Source organism: Diaphorina citri, unplaced genomic scaffold, assembly GCF_000475195.1.
Source record: "Diaphorina citri unplaced genomic scaffold, Diaci psyllid genome assembly version 1.1 scaffold824, whole genome shotgun sequence".
Lineage (NCBI taxonomy): Eukaryota > Metazoa > Arthropoda > Insecta > Hemiptera > Psyllidae > Diaphorina > Diaphorina citri.
In genome coordinates this window covers 54,180-78,219 of record NW_007378256.1, presented here as the reverse complement: position 1 = coordinate 78,219, position 24,040 = coordinate 54,180, and the positions used below count along the sequence as shown (strand labels likewise).

At 39.1% G+C, this 24,040-nt stretch overlaps 2 protein-coding genes and 1 long non-coding RNA gene across 4 annotated transcripts; 1 reads left to right on the top strand and 2 right to left on the bottom strand.

Moving 5' to 3' along the window:
- Positions 1 to 11,122: 11,122 nt before the first annotated feature.
- LOC103512339 lies at positions 11,123 to 14,503 on the top strand. The gene is made up of 3 exons (XM_008477102.2): positions 11,123 to 11,222; positions 13,915 to 14,048; positions 14,393 to 14,503. Exons 1-3 carry the CDS (start codon positions 11,123 to 11,125, stop codon positions 14,501 to 14,503), a joined length of 345 nt encoding a protein of 114 aa, XP_008475324.2.
- Positions 14,504 to 17,196: 2,693 nt separating this feature from the next.
- On the bottom strand, positions 17,197 to 18,927 carry LOC103512337 (brefeldin A-inhibited guanine nucleotide-exchange protein 3-like). The gene is made up of 4 exons (XM_026825839.1): positions 18,758 to 18,927; positions 18,122 to 18,221; positions 17,595 to 17,775; positions 17,197 to 17,214 (listed from the first exon to the last, which is right to left on the bottom strand). Exons 1-4 carry the CDS (start codon positions 18,888 to 18,890, stop codon positions 17,197 to 17,199), a joined length of 432 nt encoding a protein of 143 aa, XP_026681640.1. The 5' UTR covers positions 18,891 to 18,927.
- Positions 18,928 to 19,584: 657 nt separating this feature from the next.
- Positions 19,585 to 21,095, bottom strand: LOC113468725. Of its 2 annotated transcripts, none has more exons than XR_003392377.1 (3): positions 20,960 to 21,095; positions 19,968 to 20,101; positions 19,585 to 19,623 (listed from the first exon to the last, which is right to left on the bottom strand). It is a non-coding gene; the product is annotated as an uncharacterized LOC113468725 (long non-coding RNA). The 2 variants fall into 2 exon arrangements; XR_003392378.1 differs by having other exon boundaries at positions 20,943 to 21,092.
- Positions 21,096 to 24,040: the final 2,945 nt, after the last annotated feature.

The following is a 24,040-nucleotide window of genomic DNA, read 5'->3' as shown; positions in this document are numbered from 1 at the left end:
AATAAACAGAAATATTTACAATCCGAATGCAAATTTGTAGTGTTGAAACTTGGAACTCCCTTCGTCCGTTCGAAAAGAAAGCTATTTCAACTCTCATGTGCTGACCGTTTCCTCATATTGAATTCCACTTCCTTCTTTATAATAGAAGACATTTTCCTCTCCATTAGTTTTGCATTGTTTTTCCCATAAGTTGCAGCTTGCATCAAATGACTTTCCCCATAGGAGTCAGGTTTTGTGGTTAGGGCGCGAAAAGTTTGGGTATGTTCACGAAAAATAAACAGGTTAAAAATGTTTCTTTACATTTTGACTTCATTTGTTCTTGGACTTAGAATTTGCATTCAACCACAACGTAGAATTGTCAGTAATATGAGCAAAGAAAGTATTTTTTTCTTGCAAACCCTACTTGAATTTTGTTTTGTAAAATTGGTAGTAGTTTTTGCTCGAACATACCCGGTGTTTCTTAGAGACACCTTAGGTTTCAGGTTTATACTGGGGTGACACAGGGCTAAACCACGTCTCCAGCAGCTTGTTCACGACATATTTCCGTCATTAACCCTACTGTTCCAAATCATTGGACATGCTCGCTCTTTCTGATTGTTGTTTCTTTCTTGTTTCTTCTGATTTCATAATGTTTCCAATAACGTCTGTATCATCAGCCCCATTACACTCGTAATTCTCATCTTATCTTTCGCCATAACATACATAACTGCTGAAAGGATTATCCGATATTAAAACTTTTGATAAAACAGATCAATTTGACCGATTTTGGGACAAAGAAATTAGACAAATGACTGATCAGTACCGGCTCATGGGTATCGAGTTCCTTCTAGCACCTCACAAGTAACGCCACTGATTGATACCCCTATCATATTCTGAATAACATACATAACTGCTGAAAGGATTATCCGATATTAAAACTTTTGATAAAACAGATCAATTTGTCCGTTTTTGGGACAACGAAATTAGACAAATGACTGATCAGTACCTACCGGCTCATGTGTATCGAGTTCTGAAGGGGAGGGGGAGGGTCTATTTCAAAGTCATTAATTCATCATCCACTATTCGGAGAGATACACGAAATACGTATAGGGTGTCCATCATATTCCAGAACATCTGTGTATTCCTACTTTGGTACAATACCTAAACTATTAGTTTTTGTAAAATTTCAGAAAATGAGATGAGGTTTGTTTTTGGAACGGCTTGCTAATACCTCCATTGTTACAGTTCTCTCTACCTATTATCGTCAAAAAAGTCAATTTTAACCCAATAGGTAGGTAATTTACATCTCTCAAACTGTTTAGTATCTTCAAAAAAGTCAATTTTAACCCAATAGGTAGGTAATTTACATCTCTCAAATTGTTAGGTTAACCCTCTCAGTTCGGTACGTTAAAATTTGGACACCCTGTATACTCGATCACAGATAGAGTAACGCCACTGATTGATACCCCTATCATATTCTGGAGGGGAGGGGGAGGGTCTATTTCAAAGTCATTAATTCATCATCCACTATTCAGAGAGATACACGAAATACGTATAGGGTGTCCTTAAACTTCACTCGTGAAACTAATTTCACTATCAAGTACATCGAGTAATAAATGAGAGCCGAAATGAAAGATCACGACAAGTCAAGGAGACTACCGAACTCAAGGCTTCCACTGATGTATCAACAACAGAACACTAAATGATAGAGTGAGCAGCGTAAACATATTGTGGACTGTGAATAGAGTTAAGAGCGAGGTACAGAGACTGTACTGGTCCAAGTTAACCCAATGCTTCGGCCGTGGCAGAGGAGGGGGTGGGATAGTCCTGTATGACGTCATTCAGAAGTCATTGATCCACAGATAACAACAGACTAGTAATCAGTAGAATATGCCCCATTGAAATGCCGAAACCACATTTGGTCAGTTGAATCACATGTTACTGTTAAAAGTGTGTTTGGACTTTTGAACTCAGGAAGCTTCCATTTGGTCTTTGCATAACCCCATGAAATATTCAAACAATAGTTTTTGTAACATCACAGATTTTTTAGGAAACATAATTCTGATGTAGATGAACTTAAACGGCAGAAGAAAACAATATTAGAAGGCCTTTATAGCATAGTATTTTGAAATTTATTTTATCTCCACTAAACCATGCAGTGACCAGGTACTTAGGTACTTTATATACTGGACGTTTGTATATTTTTGCAAAAATTCCCGCGAGAATCTCATCTGGAAGAATTCCTCTGTTATCTCGTGAAATTCCACCGCTCAGAACAGTATGGAATACCCAATACCCATGATATGATGGAAGTAGCCCGTATTCCATGAATGGGTTGATAATTTAACTTATCAAATTTTATCACTCGGGTATTATACAATGTAAAGAGTAACAGTCAGATATAATTATCTTTTTTATAATACCGAGAACCTCTCAAACTGGGTGGATCACAATTAGGAACTCCATTCTACAGGGTACCTAGTATAAAGTTTATTGGAACTTTGAGCGATATTCATCATAGTTTATACGTACTTAGTCGTGGAGTTAGTGCGGCATGGTTAGCTGAAATATTGACCCAAATATGTGTACGAAGTCTCAAATAACCCAAGTCTCAAAAGGAGGAACACCAATTGATGAAGTGATTCTTCAAGACTTAAGACCTTCACTTCAACTTCTCCTTGACTTCAAAGTTTCAGGACACGCTCTAAACTTTGACAGGCATGCGGTTTTGAAGAGAAAATCACTCCCAATCTGAACTTGGATCATTTTCACTCCCAGATCTCATTGAGAACTCAAGAACTCCGTGATGCAAGTGGAGTACCGTACCGATTACACCATGACGTAGGTCTGATTACCATCGTTACAAGTGATCTACTTATCTATTGTGGAGCATAACATCACACTGATTGTAGAGTACCATTACACCAGGTACGGTTAGCAGGCAAACATTTGTACCAGTGTGCCTAATGGATGCGAAGTGAAACTCTAGGAAACTCTAGGGAACGAGTGAAAACCTCGTCACCGTAACGAAATGCTGAATGCTACAGGGTGACCGAGTTATGTACGAATTAATAGTGACAAAAGAACTGTGCGGTCGTCAGGAATCAACAAAAAATGGTTACATCAGGATGCGAAGTGAAACTCTAGGAAACTCTATGGAACGAGTGAAAACCTCGTCACCGTAACGAAATGCTGAATGCTACAGGGTGACCGAGATATGTACGAATTAATAGTGACAAAAGAACTGTGCGGTCGTCAGGAATCAACACAAATGGTTACATCAACGAAATCAACACCAAATTTTCTCTATTGAAAGGTTCTGGGACTTCACTACAAAACCACCAAGGTGTATTTATCTTGAGAAACGGCGTTTAAATATTGTTAGATCTTGGTTTAGCGGGCAGCGTTTCTTTAGGTGGTGCACTTGTTGATTTAGGTTTTCGCCTGTCTATCTGAGAACTATCTCCCATCCTTTAACCACCATATAAAGTACTATTGGAGTATCTATGGACTAGAATGGACCCAAATTCAGGAAGATTTAGAATCATAAGCCACAAGGTCTATGGATCGTTGGATAGGTATCGAATTATGGACTGAATTGAGACTTTTCTTCTGTACTTCCATTTGTTTAGGTGTGTCGTTAGCTTTGAAATAGATTGGATCTATAAGCAGCCCTTGTAAATTTCAAATGTATTTTTGACAGCTTCTAGGTTGTGGGGTCTTTAAATATTTATGAGTTTGTTTCTCTATGGGTTGAAATCCTATTGAAGACTTACGAATGCAATATCCAACCATTACCATCAGTCTCTCCTGTGATAGAACCAAGGACGTTCCACTCAAGCTACCAACAACGAGAACCACTCAGCCACAAAAGTTTAATTAAACATCCAGCATTTATGAGTTTGTTTCTCTATGGGTTGAAATCCTATTGAAGACTTACGAATGCAATATCCAACCATTACCATCAGTCTCTCCTGTGACAGAACCAAGGACGTTCCACTCAAGCTACCAACAACGAGAACCACTCAGCCACAAAAGTTTAATTAAACATCCAGAAAACTACGTCCGAACTCTGAATCAGTACAGAAATGGAAAATTCCTCACACAGAACGCCATACAATGTAGGTAGGACAAAAATAGAAATTCCAAATGTAACGATAAATACTGTTATGTAAATAATATTTCAAGTGAAAGAATAAATAAGTAAATACCATGGAACAACTTTATGATTCATAAAAAAAAACTAACACCACCAGATGAAGGGGACAACGCCCTAGTGAACTAAAACGAATAATTATAAACACCAGAAAGTTATAGAAATATAAGAATTTCATAGAATGTGTGTTGAGTGAAGAGGCTAATGGCAGAACACAGAATTAAAAACATGTCGATAAATACTGTTATGTAAATAATATTTCAAGTGAAAGAATAAATAAGTAAATACCATGGAACAACTTTATGATTCATAAAAAAAAAAAAAAACTAACACCACTAGATGAAGGGGACAACGCCCTAGTGAACTAAAACGAATAATTATAAACACCAGAAAGTTAAAGAAATATAAGAATTTCATAGAATGTGTGTTGAGTGAAGAGGCTAATGGCAGAACACAGAATTAAAAACATGGTGTCAGTAACATTCTAGTAGCAAAGGCATTAATTTGATAAAGTCAGAACCGAATATGTGAGCTGGGCCAAAGGTTTCTCTACCATATTGTAGTCAACTGATAAGGTGATAACAACATTTTTGGAATGTTTGAACGCGTGACATGCTCCTCCTTGATGTAACGGTCATAAAACAATGCTAGATTATTGGTTTTCAAATGAGGGAAATTGAACCAAAAAGGGATTTTGTAGGAGAGGGGGAATAAACATGTGAGCTGGGCCAAAGGTTTCTCTACCATATTGTAGTCAACTGATAAGGTGATAACAACATTTTTGGAATGTTTGAACGCGTGACACGCTCCTCCTTGATGTAACGGTCATAAAACAATGCTAGATTATTGGTTTTCAAATGAGGAAAATTGAACCAAAAAGGGATTTTGTAAGAGAGGGGGGAATAACCTTTGACACGTTTGGCAACGTAGCCTACTTTTTAGATGAATCCTTGCTGCCATATTCAAATGGATGAACCATAGTTCGGAATTCGAAACACGAAGATATCCACTACACCAGTAGTCTAGTGGTTACCCTCGTCAAATTTGATAACTTGACTTGGACTCTAGCCACCAGCCTCCAGATCAAAAGACACGCTAACCACTACACCACTGAGATTAGTTCGGAATTCGAAACACGAAGATATCCACTACACCAGTAGTCTAGTGGTTACCCTAATTCGATAGTTCACACAGTGCGAGCAATCCACTCTCTCGATGTTTGAGATTGTGAGTTTCACAGACACGTTATATTTTTTGTTTGATTAGTTGAGAAACATTTCGGAGGGGAAGCGAAATGAAATGTGGAGTAAATAAATAGAACTGTTCAAACGAAGCTGAAAATAGTTTCAGCAAAAACCGTTACCGACTGATATGACAATACTTTAAGCGCTAGAGTCTTGTCACTTTATTTTCTTTTGAGTACCTACTCAAAAGAAATCTTTACTGGAGCCAAACCGCGAAATGGTATTTCTCTAAATTAAATACAGATTTCCTCAAAATGAAACATGTGACGTGATAGTAGTGTGTTTTTAATTGTTTCCAATACAAAAGAGCCAGTTTCGTCTATTACTTTATTATTATTATTATTTTTTTTTTTTAAGGCTTTAATGGCAGGATTCTCACCTAGTGAGCTCTTCCACCCAACCACCCAACTTTACTACATAATGTAGGGGAAGCGAAATGAAATGTGGAGTAAATAAATAGAACTGTTCAAACGAAGCTGAAAATAGTTTCAGCAAAAACCGTTACCGACTGATTTGAAAATACTTTAAGACGCTAGAGTCTTGTCACTTCATTTTCTTTTGAGTATCTACCTACTCAAAAGAAATCTTTACTGGAGCCAAACCGCGAAATGGTATTTCTCTAAATTAAATACAGATTTCCTCAAAATGAAACACGTGACGTGATAGTAGTGTGTATTTAATTGTTTCCAATACAAAAGAGCCAGATTCGTCTGTTACTTTACTACATAATGTGCGATAGTTCACAGAGTGCGAGCAATCCACTCTCTCGATGTTTGAGATTGTGAGTTTCACAGACACGTTATATTTTTTGTTTGATTAGTGGAGAAACATTTCGGAGGGGAAGCGAAATGAAATGTGGAGTAAGTAAATAGAACTGTTCAAACGAAGCTGAAAATAGTTTCAGCAAAAACCGTTACCAACTGATATGACAATACTTCAAGACGCTAGAGTCTTGTCACTTCATTTTCTTTTGAGTACCTACTCAAAAGAAATCTTTACTGGAGCCAAACCGCGAAATGGTATTTCTCTAAATTAAATACAGATTTCCTCAAAATGAAACACGTGACGTGATAGTAGTGTGTATTTAATTGTTTCCAATACAAAAGAGCCAGTTTCGTCTATCACTTTACTACATAATGTGCATGGTCAACATTTCAAAGCAACTTCATGACATAGGAGAGTCCGATATATGGTTCTTTATCCTGAAATTCCGTCTAATCACAAACTGAGTTCTCCGAAAATTCGCCCCTTTGTTTGGAACATGAAACAGTCTTTTCTCCCCGTTGCCGTTGTGTTGAAAATGAAACACTCGGGTCCCCCAGAAAAACAGGGAATCGTATGCAACGTTCTTTGAATGCCAATGGAAACGAACGAGAAAAATGTTCCCCTTTTCTCAACTTCATGACATAGGAGAGTCCGATATATCGTTCTTTATCCTGAAATTCCGTCTAATCACAAACTGAGTTCTCCGAAAATTCGCCCTTTGTTTGGAACATGAAACAGTCTTTTCTCCCCGTTGCCCTTGTGTTGAAAATGAAACACTCGGGTCCCCCAGAAAAACAGAGAATCGTATGCAACGTTCTTTGAATGCCAATGGAAACGAACGAGAAAAATGTTCCCCTTTTCCCATCGAGAAGAAATCAATGAGACCTCTTTACTAGCGAGACATGCGTGGTACGCTCCGACGAAGCACATTTCTTGTTTTGACACAGCTCCCCCTACTCGGGTCCCCCAGAAAAACAGAGAATCGTATGCAACGTTCTTTGAATGCCAATGGAAACGAACGAGAAAAATGTTCCCCTTTTCCCGTCGAGAAGAAATCAATGAGACCTCTTTACTAGCGAGACATGCGTGGTACGCTCCGACGAAGCACATTTCTTGTTTTTTCGACACAGCTCCCCCTCCCCCCATTCCGGTGTCGAAAAAATGTGCCATGAGAGGAAAGCATGAGGATACACAAAACCCAACATATGTTTGCACAACCATGTGACAAAAATGTGGGGCTAAGCGCGAGGAAGAAGGGGGAAGGGTGTTGAAACCCATATGACCTAATGCTTCCATAACGGATTATGATCATCATGTGAGATATGATAATACGTATTGGGTATACTATTCGCCATACAGCCTACCTAGTCAAGTGATCATAACACTGCCCTAGCACGCAGGAGATTCGGGTTCAATGCCCGGCGCGCAGGGTCCGGCAGGGTTGATTTTTTTCTCCGCTCATCTTCTAAAGCTGTTAGATATAAAGAGAAAATGGAAACAACTGCTGACACCAGCTGTTAAAAAATCGCACGGCGCGAACGACATGCATAAAACATAGGTACAGCGCCTAATAAAAAAAAAAAAAAGTAATCGCTTACCAGTTAGAAAGAAAAACTGCGGGATTGCGGGATTGGAAAAAGGTGCGGGATCCCGCGGGATTGCGGGATCCCGCATTGCAATCCCTAATCCCGTGCTTCAACTTTTACAAAGGGTCAATTTCTAGGGTCCAAATAATAAATACACGTGAATGGACCATTTATGTATTTCTGCCGACAAGTATGTACGTAGGATCTGTCTTCAGTACAAAAGATAGGTATAGCGAACCATTGAACGTTTAGGACGCTCTCAAACTTTCTTGACTTGGCAGGGCGAATCCGCGAGATCGCATTTTGATGTATCGGGTTCGATTCTTGATTTTATTTATCACAAGGTATTTTATTAATTATTCTATGAACGAACGTAGAGAGTTCCAGGGTTTTAATCGAAAATTTTTCTTTCGTCTATGGGTCTGATTCGCAACAACTCTTGAACGGTTGGTCCGATTTTGCAGAAATTTGACACACATGTTGAACGCATAAAGAAAATTTGGCTCCACTGGGGGTCCATGGTGCACTATTTCAGAGTGAGTTCTTCAATTTCGGCTGAACTACAGGTACATATTTCTTAAACGGCACTAGAACTCAAAGACAAAATTTGCTGGACTGATATTGTTCGCGTTCACGATAACAAAAGCAACTAAATCACCGAACCGCTCAAACAAATTGAATAATATGTGACTCGCATTTTGATGTATCGGGTTCGATTCTTGATTTTATTTATCACAAGGTATTTAATTAATTATTCTATGAACGAACGTAGTGAGTTCAAGGGTTTAAATCGAAAATTTTTCTTTCGTCTATGGGTCTGATTCGCAACAACGCTTGGACGGTTGGTTCGATTTTGCAGAAATTTGACACACATGTTGAACGCATAAAGAAAATTTGGCTCCACTGGGGGTCCATGGGGCACTATTTCAGAGTGAGTTCTTCAATTTCGGCTGAACTACAGGTACATATTTCTTAAACGGCACTAGAACTCAAAGACAAAATTTGCTGGATTGATATTGTTCGCGTTCACGATAAAGAAAGCAACTAAATCACCGAACCGCTCAAACAAATTGAATAATATGTGACGTAGGTATAAATCAGGCAAATCAGGTTAACTTCTGACCTGAACCCTTTCCACCTTTCACTCGATAGCGACGATTGATTGCTGATCAAATGTATATCCAATTCAAATTAGTATTGTAGTCAAATCGTCAGGTCGTAAATTGGATGGTGGCTCAAAAGCCAAGAGTAAGGCGTGTCATGAGAGGTGCTCTATACTAGCGCTACTTCCAATTGAAAATTGTGATACGCCTGGCAGAGAAAGTTGTTTTCTAGGATCTGCGTTGGTGATCCAATTTCGACTGAACTACAGGTACATATTTCTTAAACGGCACTAGAACTCAAAGACAAAATTTGCTGGATTGATATTGTTCGCGTTCATGATAACGAAAGCAACTAAATCACCGAACCGCTCAAACAAATTGAATAATATGTGACGTAGGTATAAATCAAGCAAATCAGGTTAACTTCTGACCTGAACCCTTTCCACCTTTCACTCGATAGCGACGATTGATTGCTGATCAAATGTATATCCAATTCAAATTAGTATTGTAGTCAAATAGTCAGGTCGTAAATTGGATGGTGGCTCAAAAGCCAAGAGTAAGGCGTGTCATGAGAGGTACTCTATACTAGCGCTACTTCCAATTGAAAATTGTGATACGCCTGGCAGAGAAAGTTGTTTTCTAGGATCTGCGTTGGTGATACATCATGTTTATTAGCTTCTCTCTCTTGGGGAGCATTCACAGTATTATTCTAGACCAGACAAATACTGAAGACCACTGAGCTACCTACATCGGTAGTCTGGTAAGTTGGAGTTACAGGTTCGAGTCCCATCAGTTTCTACCGCCTGCAATCGGCATCTGAAAGAGACAATTCCCTTTTCCTTAAGGCAGCCGCACAATGTACCTATAACTTGAATCAATAAGTTAGACTATGGTATTTTTTTGACCATTTTTTTCTAGTCTCTCCACATAATTTATGATTTATGAAAACGCCACCGATTGTGTTGTTGAGTCGGACACCAGCTATGAATAAAATTTACATACATACGATTGTGTTACTTCAGAGCGACCCCTTCATTTGACCTTTAGTTCCCCCGGAATCTATATCAAAGGGGGACTAGGTAAAGTTCCCCCACCACTCAGCACGTAGGTATATTTAGGTAATCACAGCTGTTCCGTTAGTAATTAACTAATTACTAATCAATATTGGATAATTAGCTCCGTGTTCGTAGGTTACCTATACGGATATGGTAATTTGCCATCTCCAATATTTTCCAGTGAGGTGTATGGAGCTTTGACATCTCCACTAATTTAATCAATTTTCTTGCGCTCTAAATGTTTTGGTACTTCACTAATTTTCTCGCCAGTTGCATGTTTATACCTTGTTCATACTGCCTGTACATGACTGAAAAGTCCCCTTACATGATGGTTTTTCATATCAACTAATATTCTCAAGTTGTAATTTTCATGGTGCTTTGGCATCTCCACCAATGTCACCAAGTTTCTAGTGTTGGTAAGTTGTATGACTTGTATGGCACTTTATGAACTAAAATGTGTATATCTATATATATCTCAATCTAGGAAACACTTACAGGAATGTGAAAACACTCAGAGTAGGGTTAATTAGAGAAGGTCCAACACCAACACTAAGAAAGTGTTTAGCGTTAGTTTATAAACATGGGTGCATAGGAGATGTTGCCAGTTGTTTTCAACCAATTATGGAAGGGTCATTTGTGCTGTTCTTTATTTAATGAAATTTCAATATTTTTTGAGGCCGAGTCGAGGCTCTTTTTCTGAGCTGTGAAGTTCTCTTAACGTCTGAACCACTGGCACTTGTGAGTATGACATCAATATGTTCCAGGTTGTTCTTACCCCAACCATCTACCGCACTGATATACATAGGTACAATAAAACAATGGGCAAATATTAATAACTTGGGAATTCACCACAGGGGGGAAGACCCGAACACCCGGATATATACTTAGTCTGTATCTTACACTGAATTAATCTCTTCAGTTCTAGGATTTGAAACAGCGTCCATACTTGTACTATGTCGATCAACATCGCCTAAAGCACGTCCACGTTATAAAGTTTTTTTATTCCGCCAAAATCCTCTGATCTCATATGGGTTTCCGATGAGCATGTCAAATTTGATAACTTGACTTGGACTCTAGCCACCAGCCTCCAGATTAAAAGACACGCTAACCACTACACCACTGATACCTATCCAACGATCCATAGACCTTGTGGCTTATGATTCTAAATCTTCCTGAATTTGGGTCCATTCTAGTCCATAGATACTCCAATAATACTTTATATGGTAGTTAAAGGATGGGAGATAGTTCTCAGATAGACGGGCGAAAACCTAAATCAACAAGTGCACCACCTAAAGAAACGCTGCCCGCTAAACCAAGATCTAACAATATTGCCTGCTAACCGTACCTGGTGTAATGGTGAAGTCCCAGAACCTTTCAATAGAGAAAATTTGGTGTTGATTTCGCTGATGTAACCATTTGTAAAAAATCTGTGATGTTACAAAAACTATTGTTTGAATATTTCATGGGGTTATGCAAAGACCAAATGGAAGCTTCCTGAGTTCAAAAGTCCAAACACACTTTTAACAGTAACATGTGATTCAACTGACCAAATGTGGTTTCGGCATTTCAATGGGGCATATTCTACTGATTACTAGTCTGTTGTTATCTGTGGATCAATGACTTCTGAATGACGTCATACAGGACTATCCCACCCCCTCCTCTGCCACGGCCGAAGCATTGGGTTAACTTGGACCAGTACAGTCTCTGTACCTCGCTCTTAACTCTATTCACAGTCCACAATATGTTTACGCTGCTCACTCTATCATTTAGTGTTCTGTTGTTGATACATCAGTGGAAGCCTTGAGTTCGGTAGTCTCCTTGACTTGTCGTGATCTTTCATTTCGGCTCTCATTTATTACTCGATGTACTTGATAGTGAAATTAGTTTCACGAGTGAAGTTTAACTTGTTCTAGATTGTATATTGCGGGAGGAACAAAACATTCTCAAAGTTTCAGGTTGGTTATTGTTTCAGGTGCGTGTGGTTTTTTGCTCAAATAGCTGATTTTATGGTAATATAACCGGGCGTCGGCATCGTGTCCGTCGTTTCGTTTCCAACTCTTGACGTTCATGGAGCATCATTTAAAAGATGATAGTGTTCCTATCGTAAGAACGACTATCATGAGTACTATCGTAAGATAAACTCCATGATACTTACTGTGCTGCGGGCACTATCTATCAATCTGTCATTATAGCAGAGTAGTAAATAAGACAACTTTTTTTTTTTTTTTTTAATTCATAGGGGTAACGAACGGTTAAGGTGGGTTGTGCAGAGTCGCTCTTGGAATAGGGCCCTAGTGCCTTCAACAGTTCATTGCCACTAACTTTTAAGTTTAACTTTCAACAAACCTAGTTGAGTTTCTTATCTGCATAAGGTTGAAGGGCGTGTTTTCTCTATCTGATCTTCCCTCAATACTGTTTCCTAATTTTATGTGGCCAGCCATCCCCCATCTAGGTATATCCTAGTATCTACTCTTCTGAAGGGCGTGTTTTCTCTATCTGATCTTCCCTCAATACTGTTTCCTAATTTTATGTGGCCAGCCATCCCCCATCTAGGTATATCCTATATCCTAGTACTCTTTCCTAATTTTATGTGGCCATCCCCTACCTATATCCCATACGTTATTTTAGTACTCTACTCATCTCGTATCCATATATTGACTTTCCTCTTATTTGTATTACCTACCCCTTTTTTTATTGCTTTTTTCTGTCTTGCTTCCTTTTCTTTATCTTTTTCTTCCTCCTCCTTTTTCTCTCAACGGATCAATTTTTATAGCTTTCTATTTCTTCTGGTAGTATGTCTTCCCATTCCTCTCTCCCTCTCTCTCACCCTATTCCCAATCTCTCCCTCCCTTCTCTCTTATTTCTCTCTCCCTCCCTGTCTTTTCTTTGTTTCATTACTTTTTCCTACCGGTAAACAAAATTATAATAGATAATAATAATTTGAGTTTCAAAAATCTGAACGCCGCACCTTATTTTAACTCTTTAGACGGTATGAACATAAAATCTCTACTCATAATAGCATGGAAATGCAAAAAGTCCTTTGTCCCTTGCATGTGAATTTTATGTGGTACCACACCATAAGGTTTTACTACCCATCCTGTTCTTGAAGCTCATGTTTACAGCGTTTTTATAACTTCATTTCAATTGTGTTTGCTTTATGGGGTTGTTTGACATGATGTCAATTTGGCTGAGTAATACCTCAGTAGTTATACCTATATCTACTCATACATTATAGTTGGGTTTTATTAGGATTACTAACATCCCCCTTCGGTTTTATTGGGCGTGCTGGGGGTGCGCGAACGTCAAGACGGTCAAGTGCTGAAATTTTCCAGTGGTTGATTGACCTATGGATACTGAGTCCAAGGACTAGACTTGAACTTAAATGACGAACCTCCAAATCTGAAGTCCACCATTTCTTAACTCCGTACACAAAAAGCCCAATCTGAGGCTTAGGTGTAGAGGCTAAACAGTCCTAAAGGATGGGTTATGCTTCTACGAATCTACAAAGTCCACCTTATAGCAGAGTACACCATCACCGTATAATTGAGCCTTCTTCCAAGAAATAATCCGACTGATTTATTATTCGATCCCAATAGTTTTAGATAATACGAGTACACCAAATGGTCTGGATCAAAGCAATAGAATCGCGATAGAAGACCGATTGTACCCCCTTCTAGACCGTGTCATGTCACCACATTATACCCGCATGATTGGAACTGTAACTGTATCTAAAGAGGTTTGTTTTTTGCCTGTGTGTCTACAAACAGTTTCTCGCGTTATTTACATAAACTTTTGTTTGTTTTACTTTGAACCGGGTGTCACAATACAAACTTTTTCATTACTTGATAGTGATTGGAAAAGGAAACACAACCATATCTTTTGGATTTTCACCGATCAGGATGCTTTACCGATATATTATGATCTTACTTATCTTCGTGAAAGAGAGCAACCATACACAATGAAAATGAAGACCTATCATAATTATCTAATTTCAGATTCCCTGATCCGTAACCTAATTGTTTTCAGATTTCCTGGAGTCCCAACAAGGTTCCTGTCGCGATCCTCCACATAAGTTACGTCAGAAATGTCTGGATGTGTTACGTTTGGCTTTGGAAACCAAGAAGAGCAAGTTCGTGGCATTCGGCATTTCAGGATTGCATGTAAGTTTCCTAGGACAATCGGTACCAATTGCCTGCAACTTTGTTAAAACTCCTAGTAAATAACCACCTAGATGATTGATCAACCAGGCATGCATCCATTGTTGCTGGGCATTACAGGATGTCTTTAGCCTTGGGGGCACTGAGGAGCTAGTTGAAATTCCTAGTTGAAAGATAGTTAGTCAAGAATAGCTAGTTGAAAGCTAGTTATTAAAGATGAAGTAGCATAAAACCTGATCCTTACTGGTTTAAAGGGTTGCTCTCTTCAAAGTTCCCAAAAAAAGTTTCAAAAAAGAACTTCAAAACGGACCTAGACCTAAAATTACGTCGGACTTGTTTATTTTCAGAAAATGGTCCGCGATGACAGATTCCAAGCTCTTTTGGAGCCAGAGAATGACACCTGTTGGTTTTCGTCCCCCTACTCACACCACATTTTTTTCCGAACCGATAAAGTGTAGAGCTTTTAGGGAGGGATTAAATATAAGAAGTAGCTTTTATAGTTTTTTGTATCTCGGATTTGGCCTGAAGTCGATTAGATTTGTTTGCTCAGTGGGAATCAATTCAACCTACCTATAGGTCTTAAAAAAAAGCTTCTTCTTTATTATTTTTGAGTACATAAGGTGTTTCCACCGCCTTTTTTTCGTGGCTACAAAACATCTGCTACTTTATACTCCGTGTCTGTGTCATAGCCATAGCATGCTCATCCCGTAGTATCTTGTCATATTGGGCGAAAAGAGACACAATGTTCCCCAGTTAGGTGCCGGGTCAACACGAGAGCATCAGAAAGCACGTGATAAATGGTTATTAATAGAGACGAGTCTACCCCTTGTCAAGTGCTTACCCTCAACACTCCGAGTTGTGTAAGACCACATTTCCAGGAGAAGGTAACTAGAAGAAGGGGAAAGAGACCGCACTTGAGGGGAGTAGAAAAGTTCCCCAGAAGGAGAGGAACCAGACGAGAGGAAGGAAGGGAAAGAAATGAGAGACAGAAGAAAATGTAGAGAGATGATGGGACACATACGAAGGGGTGGGTGGGTTAGGAGTGAACAGAAAACAGGTGGAGGGAAAGAAGGAGAAGAGAAGTTATAGTGATGTTCGAAGAAGAGCAAGTTCGTGGCATTCGGCATTTCAGGATTGCATGTAAGTTTCCTAGGACAATCGGTACCAATTGCCTGCAACTTTGTTAGAACTCTTAGTAAATAAGCACCTCGATGATTGATCAACCAGGCATGCATCCATTGTTGCTGGGCATTACAGGATGTCTTTAGCCTTGGGGGCACTGAGAAGCTAGTTGAAATTCCTAGTTGAAAGATAGTTAGTAAAGATTAGCTAGTTGAAAGCTAGTTATTAAAGATGAAGTAGCATAAAACCTGATCCTTACTGGTTAAAAGGGTTGCTCTCTTCAAAGTTCCCAAAAAAAGTTTCAAAAAAGAACTTCAAAACGAACCTAGACCTAAAATTACGTCGGACTTGTTTATTTTCAGAAAATGGTCCGCGATGACAGATTCCAAGCTCTTTTGGAGCCAGAGAATGACACCTGTTGGTTTTCGTCCCAAGTGCTAAGTGCCATCACCTCCATTCACACTCAATCCGATGATACCCAGGTGGATTTGTTGAAGGTATGATCGCTATGAATAGTCTAACAGCCGGGTTTATAGTCCCATTGACTTTCCCGTTGGTGTAAGAAACAGTACTTTACGTCCCGTTGGTGTAAGAAACAGTACTTTACATTTTTACATAGCATTTTGAACCAAAAAGAATTTTTGACCAATCAGCTGATCCAATATGTAATCCAGCATGTGATTTATAAATCCAGAAAAAGCGTCAAGAAATGGACTAAAATAATGATTCTAGAAAGTCAACATAAGGCTGTAGACTGTAGACCTACGATTCAGGTTACTACTACATTCCAACTTGCTTGTTTAAACTGCTGAAACAAGTTCGGCACTTGCGTCAACAAGTCAAGTAAGGCTGTGCATGGACTTAGGGCGTTTGGGACAACACGTACTGCTAGCTATTCAGGGCGCCCAATTTTATTGTTCCATTCCCTTATGCTGAAATACCAATTCCATTACATTGTTCAAAGGTCCTCCTGAACATCGCCTGTACATCTCATTGGATGGTGAATGGTCGCATTATTATCCGGATACTAACTAACAAAGAAAAGACAGGGAGGGAGAGAGAAATAAGAGAGAAGGGAGGGAGAGATTGGGAATAGGGTGAGAGAGAGGGAGAGAGGAATGGGAAGACATACTACCTGAAGAAATAGAAAGCTATAAAAATTGATCCGTTGAGAGAAAAAGGAGGAGGAAGAAAAAGATAAAGAAAAGGAAGCAAGACAGAAAAAAAGCAATAAAAAAGGGGTAGGTAATACAAATAAGAGGAAAGTCAATATATGGATACGAGATGAGTAGAGTACTAAAATAACGTATGGGATATAGGTAGGGAATGGCCACATAAAATTAGGAAAGAGTACTAGGATATACCTAGATGGGGGATGGCTGGCCACATAAAATTGGGAAACAGTATTGAGGGAAGATCAGATAGAGAAGACACGCCCTTCAACCTTATGCAGATAAGAAACTCAACTAGATTTGTTGAAAATTAAACTTAAAAGTTAGTGGATAGTGGTAATGGACTGTCAATGAAGTGATTCCCATTATGCAGTTTATAGTCAGCAAGATTGGCGAGGAGCAAGAGTAAGTGCCTTTTACTACGAGTCTTTAATATATGTTAGACAGATAGTTACCCATGTTGATATCAAGCAAAGTTGCTTTTAGTGATCCTGGTGTTTTTCACGTGATATAGCCATTGTAATGTGGTTAACCAGAGGGTCACCCATCCTAATACTAACCACGTGCAACGTTGTTTAAATGCAAAAAAAAAAAAAACTTTGAAACTCTATTTCGTGGTAATATAGGTTGGGTGGTCCTTCGAACGCTTACGTGATATAGCCATTGTAATGTGGTTAACCAGAGGGTCACCCATCCTAATACTAACCACGTGCAACGTTGTTTAAATGCAAAAAAAACTCTATTTCGTGGTAATATAGACGTTCGCGCGCCTCCCGGCACGCTTGATTCTATGATCCATCGGGAACTGGTGTTAATAGGAATTCATTCAACAACCGGGAACTGGTGTTAATAGGAATTCATTCAACAACCGGGAACTGGTGTTAATAGGAACATTCAATGTGTTAATAGGAATCTTCTGTTCTATTTCCCAGGGACAGCCCCAGCACTTTATTCCTACTCGAATGTCTTCTCACCCTGGTATCCTGTCTCTCCCCCTCTGTTCACGCCAATGCCCACTTCATCTCGTTCCTATGGCAGAAGCTATGTCCGGCCCTGGTGTCTCTGTTGGGCTCTCCTCCCCTGGACAAGATCACATCAGGGGAGGAGACGGGAGAGGAAGTAGGGAGGGGCTCAGGAAGGCTGGCAACAGCCCCTCGCTTCGATAGTCAACAGGCCAAGACGGTGTACTGGTGAGTAATTCGTATGTTTTATTATTGAACTGTTAGATATTAGGTATCTTTTTCAATAAATAAGCTCCCGTCTCCTCCCCTGATGTGATCTTGTCCAGGGGAGGAGAGCCCAACAGAGACACCAGGGCCGGACATAGCTTCTGCCATAGGAACGAGATGAAGTGGGCATTGGCGTGAACAGAGGGGGAGAGACAGGATACCAGGGTGAGAAGACATTCGAGTAGGAATAAAGTGCTGGGGCTGTCCCTGGGAAATAGAACAGAAGATTCCTATTAACACATTGAATGTTCCTATTAACACCAGTTCCCGGTTGTTGAATGAATTCCTATTAACACCAGTTCCCGATGGATCATAGAATCAAGCGTGCCGGGAGGCGCGCGAACGTCTATATTACCACGAAATAGAGTTTTTTTTGCATTTAAACAACGTTGCACGTGGTTAGTATTAGGATGGGTGACCCTCTGGTTAACCACATTACAATGGCTATATCACGTGAAAAACACCAGAATCACTAAAAGCAACTTTGCTTGATATCAACATGGGTAACTATCTGTCTAACATATATTAAAGACTCGTAGTAAAAGGCACTTACTCTTGCTCCTCGCCAATCTTGCTGACTATAAACTGCATAATGGGAATCACTTCATTGAAATAGACCAGACCATCTTCTGACACTTCCAGGTATTCTTCATCTGTAAAGAAAAAGAATACAGAATAGAATAGAATCATTTAAACATTCCATTTACTCGTATTATTAACATTCAATTTTGATGGACTTTGACAAAATATTTGGGCGCCAAAGACATACTTCATGTTCTTGAAATAGGACTGAAAACTCCATTCAATCTCATAATTAGACAACCAACAAAGAACAAGAAAAAATTCCAAGAGGATTACATTTTAGATTTCCTCACATGTTCAAAGAACAGTAACTGTGCAGCCATCTGTTGTATTTCGGTAAAACTAAAATGAAAAGTAACATGTGTATGTATGTATGTATTTGAAAATGAAGTTTTTTGCTACTCTTGAAGAGCAGTAAACGAAAATAGGATGTACGGCTAACCTGTTTGCCATTTTTGGACGAAATTAGGGACATTATTTTTTACGGACTTGTCCCCGAAATGATAGAAACATTTGCATGTACCGGATTCGAATGGAATGAGATTTTTCCCGGGGTTAGTCTTCGATTTCATAAAAAAAAGGATAGAATGGTTTACTATGAGATTACCTAGGATGTTGCAGAAGGAGCGCAACGTTTGACTAGCGGCAGCTTGAGCCGCAGATCGTACAGCCTGGTTACCGGTCTCGAATGTTTCGCAGCATAGAGTTAGTATCCGGATAATAATGCGACCATTCACCATCCAATGAGATGTACAGGCGATGTTCAGGAGGACCTTTGAACAATGTAATGGAATTGGTATTTCAGCATAAGGGAATGGAACAATAAAATTGGGCGCCCTGAATAGCTAGCAGTACGTGTTGTCCCAAACGCCCTAAGTCCATGCACAGCCTTACTTGACTTGTTGACGCAAGTGCCGAACTTGTTTCAGCAGTTTAAACAAGCAAGTTGGAATGTAGTAGTAACCTGAATCGTAGGTCTACAGTCTACAGCCTTATGTTGACTTTCTAGAATCATTATTTTAGTCCATTTCTTGACGCTTTTTCTGGATTTATAAATCACATGCTGGATTACATATTGGATCAGCTGATTGGTCAAAAATTCTTTTTGGTTCAAAATGCTATGTAAAAATGTAAAGTACTGTTTCTTACACCAACGGGACGTAAAGTACTGTTTCTTACACCAACGGGAAAGTCAATGGGACTATAAACCCGGCTGTTAGACTATTCATAGCGATCAATTACCATACGCTTCTTTGGATAAGTTCTTCAAGTCAATGTACTTGGATCCTGTGGCTTCGAACGATATCTGCAGGAGTAAATCTTCCATGGCTACAAAGTTCACAATGGCGAATCAACAAAACAGTTAGAAAAGAAAATTCCTCACAATTTTTTGTTATAAAAAATTTAAATGATAAAATAAAAACTTCGATAGTTCTCCAAAAGAGCTTGGAATCTGTCATCGCGGACCATTTTCTGAAAATAAACAAGTCCGACGTAATTTTAGGTCTAGGTCCGTTTTGAAGTTCTTTTTTGAAACTTTTTTTGGGAACTTTGAAGAGAGCAACCCTTTTAACCAGTAAGGATCAGGTTTTATGCTACTTCATCTTTAATAACTAGCTTTCAACTAGCTAATCTTTACTAACTATCTTTCAACTAGGAATTTCAACTAGCTTCTCAGTGCCCCCAAGGCTAAAGACATCCTGTAATGCCCAGCAACAATGGATGCATGCCTGGTTGATCAATCATCGAGGTGCTTATTTACTAAGAGTTCTAACAAAGTTGCAGGCAATTGGTACCGATTGTCCTAGGAAACTTACATGCAATCCTGAAATGCCGAATGCCACGAACTTGCTCTTCTTGGTTTCCAAAGCCAAACGTAACACATCCAGACATTTCTGACGTAACTTATGTGGAGGATCGCGACAGGAACCTTGTTGGGACTCCAGGAAATCTGAAAACAATTAGGTTACGGATCAGGGAATCTGAAATTAGATAATTATGATAGGTCTTCATTTTCATTGTGTATGGTTGCTCTCTTTCACGAAAATAAGTAAGATCATAATATATCGGTAAAGCATCCTAATCGGTGAAAATCCAACAGATATGGTTGTGTTTCCTTTTCCAATCACTATCAAGTAATGAAAAAGTTTGTATTGTGACACCCGGTTCAAAGTAAACAAACAAACAATTATGTAAATAACGCGAGAAACTGTTTGTAGACACATGGGCAAAAAACAAACCTCTTTAGATACAGTTACAGTTCTAATCATGCGGGTATAATGTGGTGACATGACACAGTCTAGAAGGGGGGTACAATCGGTCTTCTATCGCGATTCTATTGCTTTGATCCAGACCATTTGGTGTATTATCTAAAACTATTGGGATCGAATAATAAATCAGCCGGATTATTTCTTGGAAGAAGGCTCAATTATACGGTGATGGTGTACTCTGCTATAATGACAGATTGATAGATAGTGCCTCTCGTATTATCTAAAACTATTGGGATCGAATAATAAATCAGTCGGATTATTTCTTGGAAGAAGGCTCAATTATACGGTGATGGTGTACTCTGCTATAATGACAGATTGATAGATAGTGCCCGCAGCACAGTAAGTATCATGGAGTTTATCTTACGATAGTACTCATGATAGTCGTTCTTACGATAGGAACACTATCATCTTTTAAATGATGCTCCATGAACGTCAAGAGTTGGAAACGAAACGACGGACACGATGCCGACGCCCGGTTATATTACCATAAAATCAGCTATTTGAGCAAAAAACCACACGCACCTGAAACAATAACCAACCTGAAACTTTGAGAATGTTTTGTTCCTCCCGCAATATACAATCTAGAACAAGTTAAACTTCACTCGTGAAACTAATTTCACTATCAAGTACATCGAGTAATAAATGAGAGCCGAAATGAAAGATCACGACAAGTCAAGGAAACGACCGAACTCAAGGCTTCCACTGATGTATCAACAACAGAACGGATAGGTACTAACCATCCTCAGTGTTGATTGGTTAGTATATATTTAGCACGGTGGACTTCGTAGATTCGTATAAGCTTAACCCGACTTTTAGGGCTGTTTAGCCCCTACACCCAAGCCTCAGATTTGGCTTGTTGTGTACGGAGTTAAGAAATGGTGGACTTTAGATTTGGAGGTTCGTCGTTTAAGTTCAAGTCTAGTCCTTGGCTTGGACTCAGTATCCATAGGTCAATCAACCACTCGAAAATTTCGTATCCAATTCAAATTAGTATTGTAGTCAAATAGTCAGGTCGTAAATTGGATGGTGGCTCAAAAGCCAAGAGTAAGGCGTGTCATGAGAAGTGCTCTATACTAGCGCTATTTCCAATTGAAAATTGTGATACGCCTGGCAGAGAAAGTTGTTTTCTAGGATCTGCGTTGGTGATACATCATGTTTATTAGCTTCTCTCTCTTGGGGAGCATTCACAGTATTATTCTAGACCAGACAAATACTGAAGACCACTGAGCTACCTACATCGGTAGTCTGGTAAGTTGGAGTTACAGGTTCGAGTCCCATCAGTTTCTACCACCTGCAATCGGCATCTGAAAGAGACAATTCCCTTTTCCTAAAGGCAGCCGTACAATGTACCTACGACTTGAATCAATAAGTTAGACTATGGTATTTTTTTGACCAATTTTTTCAAGTGTCTCCACATAATTTATGATTTATGAAAACGCCACCGATTGTGTTGTTGAGTCGGACACCAGCTATGAATAAAATTTACATACATACGATTGTGTTACTTCAGAGCGACCCCTTCATCAACAGAACACTAAATGATAGAGTGAGCAGCGTAAACATATTGTGGACTGTGAATAGAGTTAAGAGCGAGGTACAGAGACTGTACTGGTCCAAGTTAACCCAATGCTTCGGCCGTGGCAGAGGAGGGGGTGGGATAGTCCTGTATGACGTCATTCAGAAGTCATTGATCCACAGATAACAACAGACTAGTAATCAGTAGAATATGCCCCATTGAAATGCCGAAACCACATTTGGTCAGTTGAATCACATGTTACTGTTAAAAGTGTGTTTGGACTTTTGAACTCAGGAAGCTTCCATTTGGTCTTTGCATAACCCCATGAAATATTCAAACAATAGTTTTTTTAACATCACAGCTTGTATAGGTAAAATGTTCCCCCACCACTCAGCACGTAGGTATATTTAGGTAATCACAGCTGTTCCGTTAGTAATTAACTAATTACTAATCAAAATTGGATAATTAGCTCCGTGTTCGTAGGTTACCTATACGGATATGGTAATTTGGCATCTCCAATATTTTCCAGTGAGGTGTATGGAGCTTTGACATCTCCACTAATTTAATCAATTTCTTGTGCTCTAAATGTTTTGGTACTTTACTAATTTTCTTGCCAGTTGTATGTTTATACCTTGTTCATACTGCCTGTACATGAATGAAAAGTCCCCTTACATGATGGTTTTTCATCAACTAATATTCTCAAGTTGTAATTTTCATGGTGCTTTGGCATCTCCACCAATGTCACCAAGTTTCTAGTGTTGTAAGTTGTATGACTTGTATGGCACATTATGAACTAAAATGTGTATATCTATATATATCTCAATCTAGGAAACACTAATAGGAATGTGAAAACACTCAGAGTAGGGTTAATTAGAGAAGGTCCAACACCAACAATAAGAAAGTGTTTAGCGTTAGTTTATAAACATGGGTGCATAGGAGATGTTGCCAGTTGAAGGGTCATTTGTGCTGTTCTTTATTTAATGAAATTTCAATATTTTTTGGACTTATCAAATTTTATCACTCGGGTATTATACAATGTAAAGAGTAACAGTCAGATATAATTATCTTTTTTATAATACCGAGAACCTCTGAAACTGGGTGGATCACAATTAGGGATTCCATTCTACAGGGTACCTAGTATAAAGTTTATTGGAACTTTGAGCGATATTCATCATAGTTTATACGTACTTAGTCGTGGAATTAGTGCGGCATGGTTAGCTGAAATGTCTTTTTCTGAGCTGTGAAGTTCTCTTAACGTCTGAACCACTGGCACTTGTGAGTATGACATCAATATGTTCCAGGTTGTTCTTACCCTAACCATCTACCGCACTGATATACATAGGTACAACAAAACAATGGGCAAATATTAATAACTTGGGAATTCACCACAGGGGGGAAGACCCGAACACCCGGATATACTTAGTCTGTATCTTACACTGAATTAATCTCTTCAGGTCTAGGATTTGAAACAGCGTCCATACTTGATTAATAACTTGGGAATTCACCACAGGGGGGAAGACCCGAACACCCGGATATACTTAGTCTGTATCTTACACTGAATTAATCTCTTCAGTTCTAGGATTTGAAACAGCGTCCATACTTGAACTATGTCGATCAACATCGCCTAAAGCACGTACACGTTATAAAGTTTTTTTATTCCGCCAAAATCATCTGATCTCATATGGGTTTCCGATGAGCACGTCAAATTTGATAACTTGACTTGGACTCTAGCCACCAGCCTCCAGATCAAAAGACACGCTAACCACTACACCACTGAGATTAGTTCGAAATTCGAAACACGAAGATATCCACTACACCAGTAGTCTAGTGGTTACCCTAATTAGACAGAGACACGTTTCATGGATGGGTGCAAAATGTTGATTACTATTTTTACTCATCTTCAAGATTCAACACAAGTCAAGGTCTTGGTTTTGAATCAAGCTCATTGGTGCTGTAAAACCAGTTCTGCCGGGTAATGATGATTATGTATGACGGTGGAGCTGAGTTGCGTCCCGTGATCGTCCAGAGATAAATACGCAGAGTTTTTTCAAAGTACCTACCTATTATGGCAGGATTCTCACGCAGTGATATCTTCCAGGTAACC

Bases quoted from the DNA above. Each gene is read 5' to 3' on its own strand.
- LOC103512339 (XM_008477102.2), top strand. From the start codon at position 11,123: ATGGGAGATAGTTCTCAGATAGACGGGCGAAAACCTAAATCAACAAGT. The intron at 11,223-13,914 runs GCTAACCGTACC...AATTGTTTTCAG, and splicing joins AAGATCTAACAATATTGCCT to ATTTCCTGGAGTCCCAACAA. The intron at 14,049-14,392 runs GTAAGTTTCCTA...GTTTATTTTCAG, and splicing joins TCGGCATTTCAGGATTGCAT to AAAATGGTCCGCGATGACAG.
- LOC103512337 (XM_026825839.1), bottom strand. From the start codon at position 18,890: ATGGTGAATGGTCGCATTATTATCCGGATACTAACTCTATGCTGCGAA. The intron at 18,222-18,757 runs GTAATCTCATAG...TTTTCTTTACAG, and splicing joins CTCCTTCTGCAACATCCTAG to ATGAAGAATACCTGGAAGTG. The intron at 17,776-18,121 runs GTAAGTGCCTTT...TCTATTTCCCAG, and splicing joins AAGATTGGCGAGGAGCAAGA to GGACAGCCCCAGCACTTTAT.